This window comes from Prosopis cineraria, unplaced genomic scaffold (genome assembly GCF_029017545.1).
Source record: "Prosopis cineraria cultivar Desert tree isolate PC_DT_omini unplaced genomic scaffold, ASM2901754v1 PC14, whole genome shotgun sequence".
Classification (NCBI taxonomy): domain Eukaryota; kingdom Viridiplantae; phylum Streptophyta; class Magnoliopsida; order Fabales; family Fabaceae; genus Prosopis; species Prosopis cineraria.
The window spans coordinates 30,370,119-30,390,782 of record NW_026555345.1 but is presented as its reverse complement, the minus strand read 5'-3'; the positions used below and the strand labels follow the sequence as shown (position 1 = coordinate 30,390,782).

At 35.8% G+C, this 20,664-nt stretch overlaps 1 protein-coding gene across 1 annotated transcript; it reads left to right on the top strand.

Moving 5' to 3' along the window:
* The first annotated feature begins 13,168 nt into the window (after positions 1 to 13,168).
* On the top strand, positions 13,169 to 15,440 carry LOC129292578 (ran-binding protein 1 homolog a-like). The gene is made up of 4 exons (XM_054930149.1): positions 13,169 to 13,453; positions 13,543 to 13,694; positions 13,801 to 13,926; positions 14,796 to 15,440. The coding sequence occupies exons 1-4, from the start codon at positions 13,305 to 13,307 to the stop codon at positions 15,032 to 15,034; spliced, it is 666 nt and encodes a 221-aa protein (XP_054786124.1). The 5' UTR covers positions 13,169 to 13,304; the 3' UTR covers positions 15,035 to 15,440.
* The last annotated feature ends 5,224 nt before the right edge of the window (positions 15,441 to 20,664 follow it).

The window sequence follows — 20,664 nt, the reverse complement described above, 5'->3', positions numbered from 1 at the left end:
AAAAAAATTTTGGTGTGTTACAAATTTTGGTATCAGAGCTACATGTTCCAATTCTTATAAATTATGAAATTGTTATACATTAACCTAGTTTATTGGCAATATACATTATTAAATCATAATGCTTCTCCATTATTTTTCTTGTCTTGAGATTAGTGTTAACTTAATTATGTGACTTCCATCCTTTAGGAGGGGAGAGATGGTGTCTAAAACTAGGAGAGGTGGCGAAATTGTCGGTGATTCTATAGAGCCAATAGGAAATGACATACCTTCACTGCCACAACCGGAGCCCACACAGCAACAAATTGGGCAGGGCGAGCCCATACAGTCACAACTAAGGCAGGATGAGCCAACCATGAGGCAAATGATGGATCTACTATATAATCTTAGTGACCGCATGAAGAGACAAGAAGAAGAGTTGGCCGCTTTAAGACAATATAAGGAGAATGACAACCGAGAGGGAAATGGCCAACAAGAAGGAAGCCATACCAAGGTATTCAATGCGAGCCAATCTGCTGATGAAGGCTTACCTCCTTATTCTCACCATGAGACTAGTCCGAAGAATGTGAGTCTCCACTCTGAGCAACAGACATCCACGATCACAAAGATCTGGAGTACTTTTCGTAAGTTTAATCCTCCTACTTTCGATGGAAATCTTAAGCCGGCGGTGGTTGAAGAATGGATAGATCAATTGGAGAGTATTTTTCGTATGGTTGTGTGCACTTCTAATCAAAAGGTGCAGCTGGCAATATTCCTACTACAGAAGAGTGCTAAGAAATGGTGGGAAACATCAGGACCGAAGGATGATTCCTCTCTTACTTGGGAAGATTTTAAAGCCATATTGTTCGAGAATTATTTTCCTACTGCACTGAGAGCAGAAAAGGAGGCTGAGTTTCATGCATTTCGTCAGGGTGATCTAGATGAGGATGAATTTATTGAACAATTCTCAGAATTATCTAAATACTCTACTTACCTCCAGAAACATGAAGACACGGAGTGGATGGCTGAACGATTACTAGAGAAGGCGAGGCCTGATCTAAGGGAACAGTTAGCCCCTTTTGAGATCAAGACATTCAGTGAGATGTGCAATAAGCTTCGAATAGTTTCTCGGAGGAAGAGAGAGGCTAGATTAGAAGCTGATAGAGAGAGGAGGAAAGAACCTCATGGGAAGCCCCCTATCCACACCAGACCCATTGGTGGAGTAGAGAAGAGGAGCAGTCAAATCTTTGGAGGCTTTAGAAATCAGAAGAAGAAGGGCTACTACCATAAGGGCCAAAGCTACAGAGGGAATCAGAGTGGGAGTCAGGGTCCTATAGGAGCCCAGCTACCTTTAATCCTACTCCGGTGCTGCTAGTAATCAAGCATGCAGTAAGTGTGGGAAGTTTCATTCTGGTGATTGTTGGGTTTGTTACATCTGCCAGAAGCCTGGTCATATTGCCCGATTCTGCTATCAAAATCAGAATAGGGGTAATGATCAGAGACCTACAGTACCAGCACGAGTGTATGCCCTCTCTGGGCCAGAGGCTGCTAACAACCCTAATGCTATCCGAGGTATAATCCGAATCCTTGATAATGATGTTTGTGCTTTGTTTGATTCGGGTGCTACACACTCTTTTGTGTCTGATGAATGTATGAAAAGATGTAAATTGCCTGTGTGTACCTTACCTTTTGATGTGAAGATTTCTACTCCTGCTGGTTTGACTGTAAGGACTGCTAAGGCATGTCTAAATGTAGAGGTTGAGTATGAGGGTCGAAAGACCACCATAGACCTCATTTGTTTGTCTTTGTCTGGGATTGATGTTATTGTGGGGATGGATTGGTTGTCTGCAAATGGAGCTGTACTTAATTGTCAGAAAAAGAGTGTGTCACTCTCAGCTCTTACTGTAACCCCTGTAGAGTCCCAAAGTCCTATGTTGTTGTCTGCAGCTCAAGTAGAACAGTGTATAAGAAAGGGCTGTCAAGCTTTTATGATTTTCTTCTCAATCAAGGCAGAGATTGAAGAAGGTGTAGATCAGATTCCAGTAGTGAGAGAATTCCCTGACGTCTTTCCTACTGAAGTGATCGGTTTGCCTCCAGAACGAGAGGTTGAGTTCTCGATTGAACTCGTACCTGGTACGGGGCCTATTTCTAAGGCACCCTATAGGATGTCTCCATCGGAGTTAGCTGAGTTGAAGAGACAAATTGAAGAGTTGTTAGAGAAGGGGTTTATCAGACCGAGTGTATCACCATGGGGGTCACCGGTACTGTTTGTGAAAAAGAAAGATGGAAGCCTTAGATTGTGTATTGATTATAGACAATTGAATAAGGTAACCATCAAGAACAAGTACCCCTTACCTCGAATTGATGATTTGTTAGACCAATTAGTCAATTCAGCGGTGTTTTCTAAGATTGATCTAAGATCAGGGTATCATCAATTGAGGGTTAGAGCAGAGGATATCCCTAAAACTGCTTTTAGGACTAGATATGGGCACTATGAGTTCCTAGTGATGCCGTTTGGGTTAACAAATGCCCCAGCTGTCTTCATGGATTATATGAATCGAATCTTCAGGCCTTATCTCGATGAATTTGTTGTAGTCTTTATTGATGACATACTTATTTATTCTCGAGATGAGGTGGACCATGCTAGACATCTTAAAATTGTTTTGGAGATATTAAGAGAGCACAAGCTCTATGCCAAGTTGAGCAAATGTGATTTTTGGCTTAAAGAAGTTAAATTCTTAGGCCATGTTGTTTCAGAAGAAGGGGTAGCAGTGGACCCTAGTAAGATAGATGCAGTGATGAAATGGGAGCAACCTCGAAGTGTGACAGAGATTAGGAGTTTCTTGGGTCTTGCAGGCTACTATCGTCGTTTCATTAAGGGTTTTTCACAAATTGCAATGCCCTTGACTAAGTTGACCAGGAAAGATGCTCCATTTATTTGGACGAACGAGTGTGAAATTGCATTCCAGGAGCTGAAAAAGAGGTTGACCACCACACCGGTGCTCACCTTACCTGTTCCAACTGCTCCTTATACCTTGTATACTGATGCTTCTAAGAAAGGTTTAGGTTGTGTATTGATGCAGGAGGATCGAGTAGTGGCTTATGCCTCTCGACAGTTGAGACCTCATGAGGAAAATTACCCTACTCATGACTTGGAGCTTGCTGCTGTGGTATTTGCCTTGAAGATTTGGAGGCACTATCTTTATGGTTCTTCTTTTGAAGTCTTCAGTGATCATAAAAGTTTAAAATATTTGTTTGATCAAAAGGAGCTCAACATGAGACAGCGCAGATGGATTGAGTTTTTGAAGGATTATGACTTTGAGTTGAAGTATCATCCAGGGAAAGCTAACGTAGTCGCCGACGCTCTGAGCAGGAAGCTTGTACATACTGCTCACATGATGGTCAGAGAACATGAATTATGGAGTAGTTTTCATGCAGTAAATGTAGAAGTAGTCGAAAATCGTTTGGCTGCTCTACATATTACTGAATTTGAGAATAATTTTTGGGAAGAAATCAGAATTTCGCGCAACAGAAGGACGATTATTTGAATAAGATTAGGGTAGAGATTGGGGCTGGAAAGGCTGAACATTTTGATGTGACCGATGATGATGTCGTAAGATATAAAGGTAGAGTGTGTGTGCCTAATGATACTCGATTGAAAAATATCTTACTTGAGGAGGCTCATCAGAGTAAATATACCATTCACCCAGGAGCAACTAAGATGTATCATGACTTAAGACGTGGTTGGTGGTGGCCAAGGATGAAGAGAGATGTAACTGAACATGTAACTCGTTGTTTGACTTGTCAGAAAGTCAAAATTGAGCATCAGAAACCAGCCGGGATGCTACAGTCTCTTGATATTCCAGAGTGGAAATGGGACAGCATTTCTATGGACTTCATTACAGGATTGCCTAGAACATCTTCTGGTCATGACACTATATGGGTAATCGTAGATCGACTCACCAAATCAGCTCATTTTCTTGCTACTAATATCAAGTATTCTCTCGAAAAATTAACTGAAATCTACATAAGAGAAGTGGTGAGATTGCATGGAGTGCCGACAAATATTGTATCTGATCGTGATCCGAGATTCACATCAAACTTTTGGAAGTCATTACAGGAAGCCATGGGTACTCGTCTGAGTTTTAGCACAGCTTACCACCCCCAGACCGATGGGCAAACGGAACGAACCATACAAACTCTTGAAGACATGTTAAGAGCGTGTGCCATTGAGCTTAGAGGTAATTGGGATAGTCACTTACCATTAGCTGAATTTGCCTACAATAATAGTTTTCATTCTAGCATTCAGATGGCACCTTATGAGGCATTGTATGGAAGAAAAAATGTAGATCGCCACTGTGTTGGACAGAATTAAGTGAGAGAACTGTTTTGGGGCCAGACATTGTTGATGAGACTACCCAAAAGATTGCTTTAATTAAGCAAAAATTACTCACAGCTCAAAGTAGACAAAAGAGTTATGCGGATAAAAGGAGAAGACCGCTTGAATTTGAAGTAGGTGACCATGTATTTTTGAAAATCTCTCCAGTAACTGGTGTTGGAAGAGCTATTAAGGCTAAGAAGTTGACACCAAGGTTTATGGGGCCTTTTGAGATCTTAAAACGAGTTGGACCAGTAGCGTACCAAGTAGCATTACCACCCCAAATTGCTGGAATACACAACGTATTCCATGTGTCACAACTGAAAAAGTATCAACCAGATCCTTCCCATATAATTGAACCCGAGGAAATTGAACTCAGGGAGAATTTGACATTCAGAGCTGAACCAGAAAGGATTATGGATTATAAGGACAAGCAATTAAGAAATAAGACCATTAGATTGGTTAAAGTAATCTGGAAGAGCACAACTCCAGGTGATGTTACGTGGGAGACCGAGGACAGTATGCGACGTGATTATCCTCGTCTTTTTGATTAAGTGAGTAGTTAATAGTTATTAATTTTAAATTTTGAGGACAAAATTTCTAAAAGGAGGGGAGAATTGTAACATCCCAATTTAAATTTTAATAGTTAATTTGGGTTAATAAAAATTTAAAAGTATTATTAAATTATTATTATAAAAAAAGGTATGCAAAAAAAAATAAAAATAAAAAAAAATAAAAAAAATAAATAAAAAAAATAAAAAAAAATAATAATAATAAATAAAAAAATAAAATATTATTAAATTATTATTATTATAATAATAAAAAAAAGAAAGGAAAAGAAAGGAAGAAGAAGAAGAAAACGAATTTGCTTCGTCCGCCGCCTCAACAGTAACAATAATAAAATAATAATAAAAAGAAAAGAAGAAGAAGAGAGAGAAAATAATTTTAAAAAAATGTGGGACCCACTGAATTTTTATAAAAACTCACCTGTTCCTTCATTTCTTCATTCCTTCTTCGTGCGTGAGCTTCGGCAGAGAGAGCATCTGTGAGCCAAATTCACCGGTGCTGGGTTTTAAGGTAAGAGTTTTTAATAGGATATTTAGGGTGTGATTTTAAGCTTTTCAAGACTAAGTAAGTGTTCTAAAAATTTTTCTTAGTCATCCTTCTTCTTTAGTTTCTGAGTTTGTAGTGGTAGAAAATTTAAGATCTGAAAGAGGGATGAATTTATGTTGAATAAATATGGTTTTTGAGGTTGTCAGTAGTATAATAAATGTTATAGAGTATAAATTTGTTAATGATCTTTGAATTTATGGCTTATGGATCAAATTCTAAACTAGATCTGAAAATATATGTTGATTTATTGAGGTTTAGATGATTATTTGGGATGAGAAATGAATTATTATGGTTATAGGATTATGATTCTAAGCTAGAGACTTAATTTTTAATTTTTGGGTATTTTAGGTACGAATTTATAAAATAAAAAGAAAATTTTGATAATAGAAATTAGTTTAAAATTTGATTTTTAGATTATCAATGTTTATTGATAATTAAAAGAGGAGTTAAAAATTATACTTAATAGTATTAACTATAGATTTGTATTAAGATTGAGATTAAGAATTATGTTATATTTTTAATTCTATTATTAGAATTATTTTATTAGTTTCAAAAATTGAAACTAATATTTATAAATAATATGTTATTTGTAGATTGTATTACTGGTGAAGATTGTGGTGAGAGAGAAATTTTAAGGAATAATTTATTGAAAAAAGCCACAAGGTAACCATGCTTTTAATTTGTGATTAGTGTTACTTCTTGTTAATTGGGTGATTATTGAGAAAATTATGAATTTTGTAATATTGTATAATTGTGCAATATTATTATGAATTTGTTTAATTATTGTGGGAGGTGTTGGGAGACTTGCTATTGTTGTTGTATTTATGTGCCACGTGGTACGCCCCTATTGGAGCTCAATAGGTGGTTTGTAAGGGCTCGGGCTAATCTACCTTTGGCCGGGTAATTTAGTACCGAGTGAGGGCTACGGCTCGAGGTTAATGGAGGGATATAAGGATGGTTGTTTGTGTTTATTATAATATTTCTTATATTTGTTAGAATTATATTATTTTTAATTCTCACTTAGTAAGCACACACTTAACTGTTTGTATACACTATCATAAATTGGCTTTGGTTACTGGGACTTTTGAGTCTCATTATGTGGTTAACAATTTTCAGGAGAAGAGCCAAGAGTGACACGTGGAGGAGTCCAAGAGGCTTAGTGGTATAGATCCACTGTCTCTTTTGGGTATTTAATTTATGATTTATAATGTGTTATATTGCCAATATTAGGACTTTTTTATGTTTATTGTCAATTATATGAATATATAAATGTAATCATGCCTTTCAAACTATTTCTATTTTTGGTACAATTTGGATGACTGTAATTTTAATATTTGGTTTACTTTGGATTGGTTAAAATGGCATGATTATAAGGCCAAATAACTGGCTTGTGTTGAAAATTGACTAAATTGCTTATTTTACTTGTTGGGAGTATAAGGATGGACAAATGTGATTTAGTTTACTTGTTGGGAGTATAAGGATGGACAAATGTGATTTAGCCTAATGGCATGTGGGAGGTAAAAATTTATCTGAAATGTTATAGTGTGTAAGTTGAAGCCAATTATAAAATATTTTATATCGAAATTATTGATATAAAAATGTGTTGGGTGGCTGTAACCCAACTATGGTTGAGTTAAATTATTTAAAAAAAAAATTTTGGTGTGTTACACCGCCATTCGGAGTTTGATAGCTTGCCCTTTTATGTATTGTCCTACTTATTTTATGAAGGACTATCTCAAATTTTATCAAGAGACTTGAACTTAATTAATTTTCACTTATTCATGAGAATGCTAGTTTAAGGGCACGACACCCTATAATGCATGATTTATGGGAAATTATGAACAATAAGTGAGAGAAGTAACTTTCACTAAGAAGCTCATTACAATTGGAAGTACAGCCAGTAATTCAGGGGAGCTGGACTTATTCAAGTCGGGCACAATTTGGGTCAGCTTATTTGGATTGGCTTTAAAGTATTTTACCTTCTTAAAAAAGTTCATATAGCTAAAGCCTAGCCTTAACTTTTTTTGACTAGGTTCGGGCTGGCCTGTCGAGTTTAGGCAAATTTACCAACTCTATATATACATAGAGTTGAAAATTTTAATAATCATGCTTATTCTACTCGAGCTTAATTCAAGCTTGAGTTATTTAGATCAGACTTAAAGTATTATACCCTCTTTAAAAATTCTATATAGTTAAGCTGACCCTAACCTTTTTTAGGCAAGTTCGGGCTTAGTCTGAATTAGTGACTCCAATTAAAAGGCTTAAGTAGTCTAATGACATAGATGAGCCCTTTGATAAATAGCCCACTGTTTCATGTTTTTATAAGTTCATGCTGGCTATAATTGATTGGCATGCATTTACATAGGATAGACTATTCTTGGTTATTGAGTGGTTATACTCACCTCTCTCTCTCTCTTCAACAAATTAATGCTATTAGCTTAGGCAAGATAGAGAGAAAGTTCCAGAGGTTTACGATTGATTGATTATAATAGTAGGCCTCTATTATTTTAGTTATGTGTATTTAAAATTGATAATTCCTAGTTAGGGATTTATGCTTGCATTTACTTGCACTATGTTGTTGGTGATATTGATTAGTGTATTTTGGGACCTTGTAATTATGCACTTGTAAATTGATATATTTGAGTAAAGCCAAAATATTATTACAAATAAGGATTTGACTGTATGCATGTTTATAATAGTTATTATCTGCAATTGATATCCCTTTTCTATTTTTAACATTAAGGGGTTGAGAACTGAAAATGTAATATAAGCATTACTATAATACTATGGTGTTTTGCACTGGACAAAGTGAGGCTATTAAGTGTGGTCTAGGGGTGATTTTGATACCTTGGTACTTGGTTGGGGAATTGGGTACCCAAGTTATGCTTAAAGTGTAATAATGTGTGAGTTTACAAGCAGGAATCCTTTTTAATTGAAGTATGATTTTGAAATGAAACTAGTGTGATTAGCTAAAGTTTTGAGAGACTTTTTTATAGACACCTAGATTACACTAATTGGATGCGGATGAAGAATCAAGGCATGTTAAAAGTTAGTCCTGGTTATCGTCATTTGATAGCACTTATGCTATTATAAACTGTGCAATATACCGCAGCGCATGGCACAGAAAAGAGGAGTTGCAACGTGTGCATACATGCCACAGCATACTTCCTAGATTTTTGATAATTAATGTTTTTCAACTTGTTTTCAAGGACTTTAACCCTAAGATGGTATTCCATGCTTTCGTACCCATTTCTATTATGATTTGAACTTATTAGAATTATACCAAAGTGTTTTAAAGTAGTAAACCTTAGGATCTAGAATCTTAAAGGGAATTGTAACTCGATTTTACGAAGTGCCAGTATTGTTTTCAAATATGTCAATAATGGTTGGATAATTCATTCGGGTTAGTCATATAATTATCGTGGATTAGTTAGTTAAGTATGAATTAGTAAGGGCAACTATACAGTTTGTGGAATTCTTTGTCCTTTGTTAAGGATTTTAAGTAGTAAAGGATGCTAAGATATCTATTTTAGATATTGGATAGTTTTAGTCTGATTGTTTTGCTAAGGTGGTGGATTTTTCTATAGTAGCCTAGATAGCTGGTTAGTATGATTTGACATATGAGGGATAAAGTCTCTAATGTAATTCACAATTCCTAAGAGCTGTTGAATTTGAGTCATAAATAAATTTTTAGTTAGAAAGTTCTATAATTCTTAAGTAATATGTGGGTCAAGTTGGTACTGTCTATCTTAAATAATCATACTTAAGAACTTTATTTGGGCTGTACTAATATGATGTTTATAGGCCAAAAGCATAATTCCATATTTTTGGATTATCTTAAAACATTAGGCTAGTAAGTCTTTGTGCTCTTGTTTAGTCTCTGAAAACAATAGTATGTCATCAATATATACTAGAGTATTGTTGAGAATGGGCTAAAAAATGCAAACTATAGTCTTCTAGAGTAGTAATGGGGCGCTCTTAAGTCCAAGTGGCATAACCATTTATTAGTACTAGACATTAAGAATGCAGAAAGTCATCTTGCAATGCTCTGCTGGATCAATCCCTAGCTTCAAAACCCCACTTTAAGATCAAACTTTGAAAATATCTTAGCTCGCTTCAAGTGGACTAGTTGAGTGTTATCTTTGGTAAAGGAAAGTTATTATCTCGAAGAAAAGTATTAAGAGGCTTATAGTCAACAACCAACCTCTTTTTTTCTTTTTGTTTTTTCAATCTCTTCTCAACATAAAATGCTTAGCAAGCCCAATATGACTTGGTTGGTTCTATGAGCCCTTACTTAAGTAAAGCTGCATACTCTTGCTGTACTAGTGTAAGATCTTTTAGATTCATTCTAAGATGAGATGCCTTTGTGGAATTGACATATTCATTTTTCTTGAATGGTAGTCTAATAAAGATCTATTCATTTTTCTATAAAGGAAACGAATGTTGAAACTAGTCATGACTTTCATAACAAAACTAAAGAAGTTGATATTTTATAACTTAGAGGGGCTTGTTGAATCTCTAAGATACTTAAAATATCAATATATTTATTAAATAACTATTTAAACTTCAGTCCCTTAAGAAGTATATATAGATTCCTTGTTTGTTGATAGATATCAAAGCCGACAAGGATATCTTTGGCATTACTTTTAAGGAGTTTTGTTCAAACAACACATCCAAGAGAAAGTCTTATGCTAATTTTCCTTTTGGTAATAATGTTTATCTTGAAGAACTTTTTATCAATAGTGGTGAAGTATTTACTGTGTAGGACCCATTCTTCTTTAGAGAAGATGTAAAGCATTATGACATTTCTACAGGAGCTAGTATCAGTGAAGGCAATAGTTGATATGGGCTTATCATACTTACCGGGAAGAATTTGAACTTTGATATTAGGTTAAGGAATTTCATACTAGCGAGGGAATTGATTATTAAATTTTATTGGCTCTATAGTATGGATTAGAGAATATTGTTCATCATCAGAAGAATCATAGTCTTCTTTTGACATACGAAGAGTATATTATGTGTCCTCATCTCATTCAGATTGTTCTTCAAAAACAAATTCAATGTCTTCGTTATCATAGAGATGGACAATAGTCTTAAAAGATTAAAGGAGTTTCATATTCTTGTTGGACTTATTTGAAAATTTTTTAGCAAAATAACTTTTTTATCCATAGAGAAAACATCAATCAAAATTTTTTGACCTTAAGGTTCTTCTCTTGAATTATCGTAGAGGCCTTTTCTTTCTGTCAAGGGATTTATCCTTTTTATTCTTGTATATGTGGAAATTGTGTTTCTTTTTGCAAGAACATTGATCATGATCCTTGCATTTAATATTTAAGTAAGGCTTTTTATAGGCAAGTTGCAATTTTGAACTTCCCTTAAGCATTGACCTGAAGAACTTCTACTGCTCATAAAGTTTATCCAAGGTGAAAACAACTAATTAGTTAATTTCTTCGGCAAAGGTATGAGACATATCTCTTTGTAGAGCATTAATGGCTTGGTATAGCTTTAGTTGTAACTCATATGGTAATAAAGCAATGAACGAATGCCTGAGATTGACATTATTAGAACCGTTTAACATTGTGGTATTTTTCAAACATCTACTAAAAATGCTTTTGTAAATCTCTTTGATTTAATGAGCAATACTTCATTTTAAAGAACCCCTATCTACAATAAAAGATTAAAGTCTCTAAGAAATTCTTTGTGGGTCATTCTTAAGAATGATACTACGTTAGGAAGTTGTGCTACTTGTATTTTCTAGTACTCATTGAGGTGTTGAAACCATTCTCTTAAGTTCCTAATCATTCTTGAGAAAAATTCTAAGAGTACTTCACGAAGATTTGCATCTTGCTTGGTTATCTATAAATCTATATCCAAGCTTTAAACTCATGAAGTATGTCTCTCCATTTATAAAGAGATAGACCATCAAAAGTAAACCATAGTCTAAAGGATGGCTTAGAAATATGGGTACTAGTTCTTGCAAAGTTATCTTCCATGAATCTCGAATCATATTCAAGATCCTCTATAGCTTGTTCAAAAGAAGGAGATTGTACTATGGTAATTTTGATAATATCAACTAAATGTTGATCATCCCAGATTTTGAGTTTCCATATGAGAGTTCAGTTGAAATAACCACATGAGTGCTCTATTTCGTTTTCTCTTTCTATCTCTGTCTCTGTCTCTGTCTCTGTGTGTGTGTTTGTCTCTCTCTCTCTCTTTGTCTCTATCTCTGTGTGTGCGCTTTGTCTCTGTGTGTGTGTGTGTGATCTGGGCTAACAACTAAAATTTCCAACCATCTGCTTTATGATCTGGGCCAACTAGAGAGAGAGAGAGAGAGAGTGTGTGTGTGTGTGTGTGTGTGATCTGGGCCGCCAACTAAAAATTCCAACCATCTGCTTTGTGATTTAGGTCAAGTAAAAATTCTAACCATTTGCTGGGCCACATTCACATTGGGACTTACACTGCTATCTTTTGACCATTCGGCTTCTTCTAGCTCTTTTTCAAGTTGTGGATATGTGGGAGCATAGAGCACTAACCTCTAGAAAAAAAAATCAAGAGTGAAAGAGATCTTTAACCATTTAATTTAATGAAGAGTTGATGCCTTTCATGTTTGGAGAGAATCATGATTGCTAGGCCAGCAATGGAACATGGAGGTAGAATGTCTTTCATGTTTGGAGAGAATCATGATTGTTTGCCCAGCAATGGAACATGGATGTCGAATGTCTCAAATGCCCTTTTCCTTGTCGTCCTTACATTTAGTAATGGTACTATGACTTCTAATACAGGTCTATCATAATTCATACCTTGGCCTTAGCTGAGAGTATTAATCAACTCTATAGCTGGAATTACAAGGCATTTTTAAATCCCTAAGTAATTATTATTGCCCGACTCTTTTCCCATTCAATTTCTCCTAAATTCATACTTCTTTTGATTTCATTTAGCTTGTCTTTTATTGCCTATCGTCTTCTCACTCCTCCAAGCTAACCTTTATAAATGATGAAGATGATGAAAAATCCAATGAGAACGAAGAAGACATGGTTTTTTTTTTTTTTTGGATGCTAAGTTTCATTTTGAAGGGGATGAACTAAATGCATGATATTTTACAAGCGAGATTAAACCTATAACATTTCAATTATAGAAAAAAAATTGCATGTCACTAAATTACAAAATCATTAACTTAGTTTATTTTTATTTACACCCTATTTTGTTTAGAGTTCATTTTCTTTTTTATTGCTCATGAGTATATTTCTAGCAGGGGCAGTCTTATTTTTAATTCATTTTCATTTGGTCTCGAATTGGTCGTCTTTTTTGCTTGTTGTGTGCGTTTTTGGCCTTTTTTTTTGTCATAAATTGTAAATGTAAATATAAAGGTAAATGTAAATTACTGGCCAATTTTCTAGTTTTTTTTAACTGTTTTTTTTGGGTTAAACGGACTTGGGATTGGACGAAATCACCTGGGTTGTTTCTAATTAATTATAATCATAAATTATAAATATATATAGATTGGCCTTTTATTTTTCTTAGGTGTAGGCTGTATGGGCAATGAATGCATAGTTATATACATATATATGATCTGGGCCAACTAAAAATTCCAACCATCCGTTAGCCCACATTCACACTTGGACCTATGTGGTTGTTCAGACCGTCTGGCCTCTTCCATGTCTTTTCTTCCAGCTCTTTTTCAGTGCGTGGATTGTGGGAGCACAGAGCACAGGATACAACGAACGCCCTCGCTCGGGCTCGAGCTGCTTTCTAAACCCAATTTCACTTCCAAACCCTAGCATTTAGCGTTTTACGCTCTGTCTTGCTGTCTCTGTGTCTCTTCCCCTCCCTAGCGAATATGTCGAGCAACGATCCCGAGCACCGTGAAGAGGAGGTAGCCCCCGCCGGCGATGACGAGGATACCGGAGCTCAGGTTGCTCCAATCGTCAAGCTTGAGGAAGTTGCCGTCACCACCGGTGAAGAAGACGAAGATGCTATTCTCGATCTGTATACATTTGTTTGTCAACTTTTTCTTTCTTGTTCTTAGAGCTGATTGGTTTTGTCGCCGTAATTAAAGCGTGTTTGATCGATTGCAGGAAATCTAAGCTTTACCGATTTGATAAAGATGGGAATCAGTGGAAGGAAAGAGGCGCGGGTACTGTGAAGTTTCTGAAGCACAAGGTTACTGGGAAAGTTAGACTTGTGATGAGGCAATCGAAGACACTAAAGATCTGCGCCAATCATTTAAGTTTGTAACTCACTACATCTTTTATATGTATTCTTGTCACAGATTTTGGTTGCCTTTTTGAAAAAATCTCATCGTTTGCTCTTTTTTTTTTTTGGTTCTGGAACAGTTGTTCCGTCAATGACCGTGCAAGAACATGCTGGGAATGAAAAATCTTGCGTTTGGCATGCCAGGGACTTTGCCGATGGTGAACTGAAGGATGAACTTTTTTGCATTCGATTTGCCTCAATTGAAAGTAAGTGTGCGCTTCTTTCTTTCTTCTCGTTTTTTTTTCCCTGCTCTTTGAGGCTTGCACGTTTGACTCTGTTTAATTGATTAGCATCACTTTGCATTAAAAACAAAAAAATAGGGCGCGCGCTTTCAAACAATGGACTATTCTATTTATTTATTTCGATAGCTGAAATTGAAACTAACTACACTTTTGATATAACTGAAGTTTCGTACTTTTTTATAAATTTAGACAGAGATTCTGACTGCCTGAAGTCCGTACTCTGTAATTGACGGGTTCTCAGTTATGTATAATCATCTTTGTCTCATTGCATTCTTTAAAATTTTCACTGTAGTGTTTGTATGCGTCCATCTTTTTTTCTTATGGAGTTTTGCTTTTGTTTTGTGGTTTGATCTAGTGAAGGTATTTATGAGCAGGAACAGATCTAGGATGAAATTATTGGGGAGTAAAAACTTTGTTACTTTAATATCTTTATTAACATTTATAACTAAAAAATAATTCTTTTTAAGTAGTTTTACAACATGAGAGAGAGAAAGGTTGTTTGGTTTCTAGTCATATATAACCTGTGTTGGGTATTAGAAATTTGTAATTTTTCGTAATTCATAAGCATGGATAACTTCCATAGAGTCTAAGGTTCTACCCTGTGAGTAATCTGGTTAACGACGCACTTACTTCTTTTTCCTTCTGTTGGCCAGAGATGGGAATAATTGAGAAATAATAGGATTGGTACTTGGCTGTAATGGGTGTCTTTAATAGTTTCTTAGTTACACACCTCTCTTTTGCTCAAGACAACAACCATAATAATTGTTTTTCTTGCCCAATATGGAGATTGATATTGGTTTATAGAATTAGTAGTTTTTTGCCTTGCCTTGTAGATTGCAAAAGCTTTATGGAAACATTCCAAGAAGTTGCTGAATCCCAGAAGAAGAAAGAGGAAAACAAAGACGCATCTGCTGCTGCTGGTCTCCTTGAGAAGTTGAGTGTTGAAGAGAAGACTGAGAAGTCTCAGGGCAAATCTGAGGAGCAAAAAGATGTACCTGAAAAAGAAAGCAAGAATGAATCAGAGAACACGGATGCAGGGAAGAAGACGGAAGAGCCGGCATCATCAACTTGACTATAATCTATTCATGTTCATACTTCCTGGCAACATGAAAGGTTAGGTAATTGACAAGACATCCACCTTATCATCATGGGTCATTCATACTTGTAGTCCTCGGACTGTGTCATGGCCATGAAATCGAGCAGTCTGTGGCTTCTGTTGAGTCTTTTATCAGCGAGCGAATTTGGGTCAAGTTTGAATTATATTGAGGGTTGTGCTTTTGGGGTTCGGGTGTTATTGGTGTTACTTTCATTCTATATTGTGTATTTGTTGCGAGTAATGAGTCAGTCATGCTGGTTGCGAGGTGGGGATGGCTCAATAGTGAAAGTTGTAAACAAAGGTTTTGGATACAAATGGTTTGAGTTTCCCATTTTTTTTTTAGACTCAAACGCCATGGTATTATAGATTTCCTTCTCTGGTACCTTTCATGAGCTCCAAAGCATGTCTTCCCCTATCTACTACTAGCCTTCATTTTTCGTGTAGTCTTTATTTTTGCCCCGGCATTTTTGTAACAATGAAGTTCTTAAAACTTACAAGTGTCTTTAAAGATTTGTGTAATCTAATTATAACTTGGGAATTTTTATTTGAGTAATTTGTGATCCATGCACGATGTGGGATGAACTCGGTGGAAGGACGGAGAATCCAAGTTTCGCTGATAATCATCTATAATATCAAATGGAAACTCTAGTAAATCATGTTTTTCGTGAGTCGTAAAATACATCATTGGTAACATATAGGGCTGCACTATTTTTACTTCGATCAATGAGTAGAACCCTTTATGTGTTTTACTGGAATTAGAACGAGAGTTGGATTTACATGTGGCAAAAAAATTTGAAATATGTTAGCGTTATTGTTTTCTTAGAGGAAAAGAGTATGTTGAAAAATTGAGCGCTCGGGTGAGTCTGTGTTGGCATGGCTAGAAGCTGACTGACATGCTGTCAAAGCAGAGCAGATAACCTACTGGTTTTTTATTATAAAATATGAACATAGGCTTCCAAAACATTGAATGGAAAACATTGCCTTGTCGTTCCTTATGAAAGTGTGGCCTCTTTCTTTTCGAACATGGTCTTTCTGATGAACAAATCTTAGAGGTCATCTATTCTGACTCCCTAGTATCTCCACTCCCGGTACATGAGGTGATGAGCGAGTAAAACCAACAAGGGATGTAACTAAAGGCTAGACTGTCCATTCATTTGATGCTGGGGTTGATGAGAACTAGTTATTTTGTTAATCTTCGTAAATCATTAATTTTTTCAACTGAACACTCCGTTGTTCAAAGAAATTGAAGAGAAAGATGCAGAAAAATCGAATCAGATCATACGCAAAGAGGGGCAAAATCAGTAACTCACACAGTGAAAGCTGTCTACCATCTATCTGATCTTGAACTCGGTTTCCAAATGGTTTCAAATCCGAAGATCAATTATTTATGGGTTCATATACCTCTCAATTCCGCTTTGTATAACTCTATAAATCAATCAAATGCACCGTCATATGTCTCAAGTTACAATCTGAGCGTTGTCTTACTTCAACCTTTCCTGTCGTCTCATCTCTCAAAGACTTTCTTCACTTTTCTCTCCACAGCTTGCATTCATTGAACTGACTGAGTATTTCTTTCTTTACCCTAAAAATTCTGTTGTTTTCCCCTTTTTATTATTACCAGTATCAGAGACCTGCTGTTTCCTGAGTAATTTTAGACAAAATGCCTAGATCACGAGAAACATGCATGGTCGATGAAGAAACTCCCGATCAATAAAAAATCGATTCTGCAATATCTAAAGTTGAAAATAATGGAGGTTTACCTCCGATCAAGTCATATCAATTTTACCAAACCCAACGTTCTGTTCTTGGTTTCATCCAAAACTCTCTTGCCAAAACTTTTTAGATGGAGAAATCTTCATGTCCCAATCCCAAGAAATAGCCTCTCTTATTTCTCAAGAAATGGTCAACCGTTGTAAGAAGAGATTCAACTTCATCCACATTGGATTAATCCAAGTCTTTGTTCAACCTTTACAAAGAGTAGGAACCAACACGCCAATCTTGATGATTCTTAGAGACAATAGAATCGAAGACTTTGAAACCTCAATAGCGGCAATTGTAGCATCAAGTCTCTTTGATGGACCTGTCTCTTTCAACTGTTATCCAACTATGTTGTTTCCTTTAATAACCCAAAAACCATTGATTCGCTAGCCTTCGTGGTTAGAACTCTTGATGGGAAGTGGAAGGAAGGAACCTCACAAACTTATATTCGCTATAGAATGCACTACAAGTTATAAAAACCCAATCAAGACTTCAAAAGTTCAAGGAAGTCTCGCGGGAATAAAGCTGTAAACGTACAAGCTAATTCCCAGGAGCAGTCTATCGCAGTAATAACTGCGAAAATGCCCAAACTGGATCAATTGGCTTACCCAGATTCATGGGAGCTCAAAGATGCAGTATCTCAAAACCAAGAACCTCAAAAGAGCTTGGTATAGTTGAAAATGAGTGACAGAATTTCAGAGAGAACAAAAGCCTCTTTTACAGGCTACAAAGTGCAGTTGCCAACTCCAAAGCCTCACCAATTGGTTACAACCCTTTCCATTATTACAGCAAAACATTGTTCTATTTGTTTGGTCGCCATCCAAAAATCCTTCATCCTACTGCTCAAGAAGCTTATTCATTGATTCTGTCATCAAAAACCATAAACCCTGACCATGGATGGCATGCTGAGATCATGATCTCAGACAACACCTCCTCAAACATTTTCCCAATCATCTTTGAAGGAGTTTCCAGATCAAATGGTGGAAAAGTCACAGTTGAACGGAAAGATGTTGCAATTAACTTTTTTTTTTTTTTTGGGGCCAAACAATTAACCAGGTTCAAAGACCCAGCTTTTGAAGAAACTCACAAACCTAATCTCAAATCAGTGGCTCTTAGATGATGAATTCTTAAGTAGCTGTTAGAAAGTGCACCGACTAATTAAGGCTGATTACAGAAGAACGAAGAAAACAAGCACACACGGTGAAATAATAAAATAAACAGAGAAAAATATGGACACTACATTAATTACACTATGGCTGCAGAAGAAGGTCCGAGAGAAGAACGAAGAATGAATGGCGTGACTGACACATACACATACGTAGGAGGCTTTGCAAGTTGTGCGCGTGCGCAGCAAAGTGGGTAGTAAGGAGAGGGAAAGAGTGAGGTGGAGAGTAAAGTGTGAAAGAGAACAGGTGTGGTGTCACGAAAGAAGAAAGAGTGTGTGAGAATTGAAGAAAAGTCACGAGGGTTTGTGTAAATTGTAATTTGAGTGAATAATAAAAGTATGTTTTTAGTTGAATCCCCCTGTTTGTCCATCCTCAAATTCCAACGTTTAGTATTAGAGTCAAAGCTACCAAAATGCAGCTAAGCTGCTCGAGAGTAATTGATAAACTTTGAATATTCAAGCAAAAGACTTTGGAAGTCTAGATTCATTAGAAGTTTTGCTGGTATAATCCAAAATTGTGAAATACACTGGTCAAAAACTAAATTAACTTGGTTTAAGTATTGGGCACTAATTACATCACTACGGTAGACATGATGTCAAATGCTTGTTTAGTGGAGAAGCTAAATAATGACAATTATCAATTATAGAGTACAATAGTCGATCTCTATCTTGGAGGTTAGAACTTAGAATATCTGAGATCTCATTGATAAAGATGATGCAATGCCGCCAACAAATCCAAGTGAATTGAAGAAGTGGCAGGTAAGAGCTAAGAAAGCTCTTTACATATTAATTGTTTTCATTAGAGTCACAAATCATTAGATTTGTCAAATAAGAGAAGACGCCAAAGAAAGCATGGGATATGTTGGTCTCACTGTTTGCAATAACAAATGATGTGAAGTTGTAATTGTTGGAGAATGAGCTTGCCTTGATTTGGCATGATGATAAGCGAGTAAGTGAGTATTTTTCAATAGTTAAATCTATTTGCAATGAAATGTCAAACTTAAACCCAAGGAATTCTATTAGGGATACATAGAAGAAGAGAATTATTATGGGGTTAAATTTAAAATATTGCGGTCTAATTACAATTTGAAGAACTTGGTCCATGGAACGAACTTTAATTGAGTTGGAAAGTATCCTAGCTAACCAGGAAGTTTTGGATACACAAATGTCCAATTTTTTTTTTGAAAGATGAGAAAAGGCTCTTTTTGGCAAAAAGAGAGATTGACAGGAGGAGTCTAACACAAAAAAGTAAGGAGATGATTATAGGTGACAAAATAGCTAGCATAGAAGATGTTGCAATAGAAGCTCATATCAAGGGAGAGCTTGCAAAGATTGAGGCAAGCTCGATGAAAGCAAAAATTGTTGAAGAAAGGTCAGTGTTACAATTGTGGAAAGGTTGGCCACTTTTTTTGAAATTGTTGGCATAAAAGGGCTAAAGAAAATATTGTCACCTCTAACAATAAAAACGACAGCAAGGAAGGAAGGGATTTTCAAGCTTCATGTGCCATTGAAGAAGAAATGGCAATAGAAGATTTTTATGAAGAAGAAATGGTAGCAGCTTGTGTTACAAAAGTAGTAGATGAAGTCAATGAAAAGAACGTCAAGGTAAAAAGAACAAAGATGCAAGTAAGGACTAGGATGATCTAGAAGAACTCAGTTTGGAGAAGGTGATTGAATCATGTTTAAGTGTTTAGAGTTCAATCAAAGAAAAATATGAAGAAGATAGAGAGCAAGACCAATTTTCACTACTGTAAAGATTTATGGAGATGCAAAAGTCAAGTACCAAGAATATTTTAAGGCACAAGACAAAGTTGGTTATATATGAGTTTCTTCAAGAAAACAAAGTCGACTATGACAAGTTCAAGAAGCCATTTGAAAGATGAAAAAATAAGGATAATGGAAAGACTAATTAGTCGATGAGGTAGGGTATTAGAAAATGTACTGACTAATGAAGGATAATTCTAGAAGAACGGAGAAAACAAGCAATGGGGTGAAATAATAAAATAAACAAAGAAAATATGACACTATTAATTACTCTATGGCAATAGAAGAAGGTTCAAGAAGAATGAAGAATGAATGATGTAACCGACACACACACACATAAATAGGAGGCTTTGGAAGTTGTGCGTGTGCAGTAAAGTGAGTAACAAGAAGAGAAAGTTTGGTGGAGAGTAAGTGTAAAAGAGTGTGAGTGCGGTGCCACGAAGAAAAGAGAGTTTGAGAATTGAAAAAAAATCACAAGTGTTTGTGTAAAATATAGTTTGAGTGAATAATGAAAGTATGTTTTCAGTTGAATTCTTTTCTTTCTCCATCCTCAAATCCCAGCACTAGCCTCTGGATTTTCAACAACTTCAAATTTCAGTGCCTTGAAGATTGCCAACACTGGAAGACAAGCCCAAGAGAATTGTAATTCCCCAAAAATTAAAAGATCAAGAATTCAATGTTAGCGGTTGGCAAGAACCTCTGAAGACTAAACTTTACAGTTCAAAATCACAGCAAGAAGATTCCTTACAGAAATATCAACATTATTCAACGGTTGTATTCGAGGAATGGACTGTAATCAATTCCCTTCCAATAAAATTTCGATGTTCAAGATTCTATCTTCTATTTATTGTTGGTATTTTGATGGGTAGTTGAGCACATAACTTCAATGAAAAGAAGATGATAGTCTCTCTACGAAAAA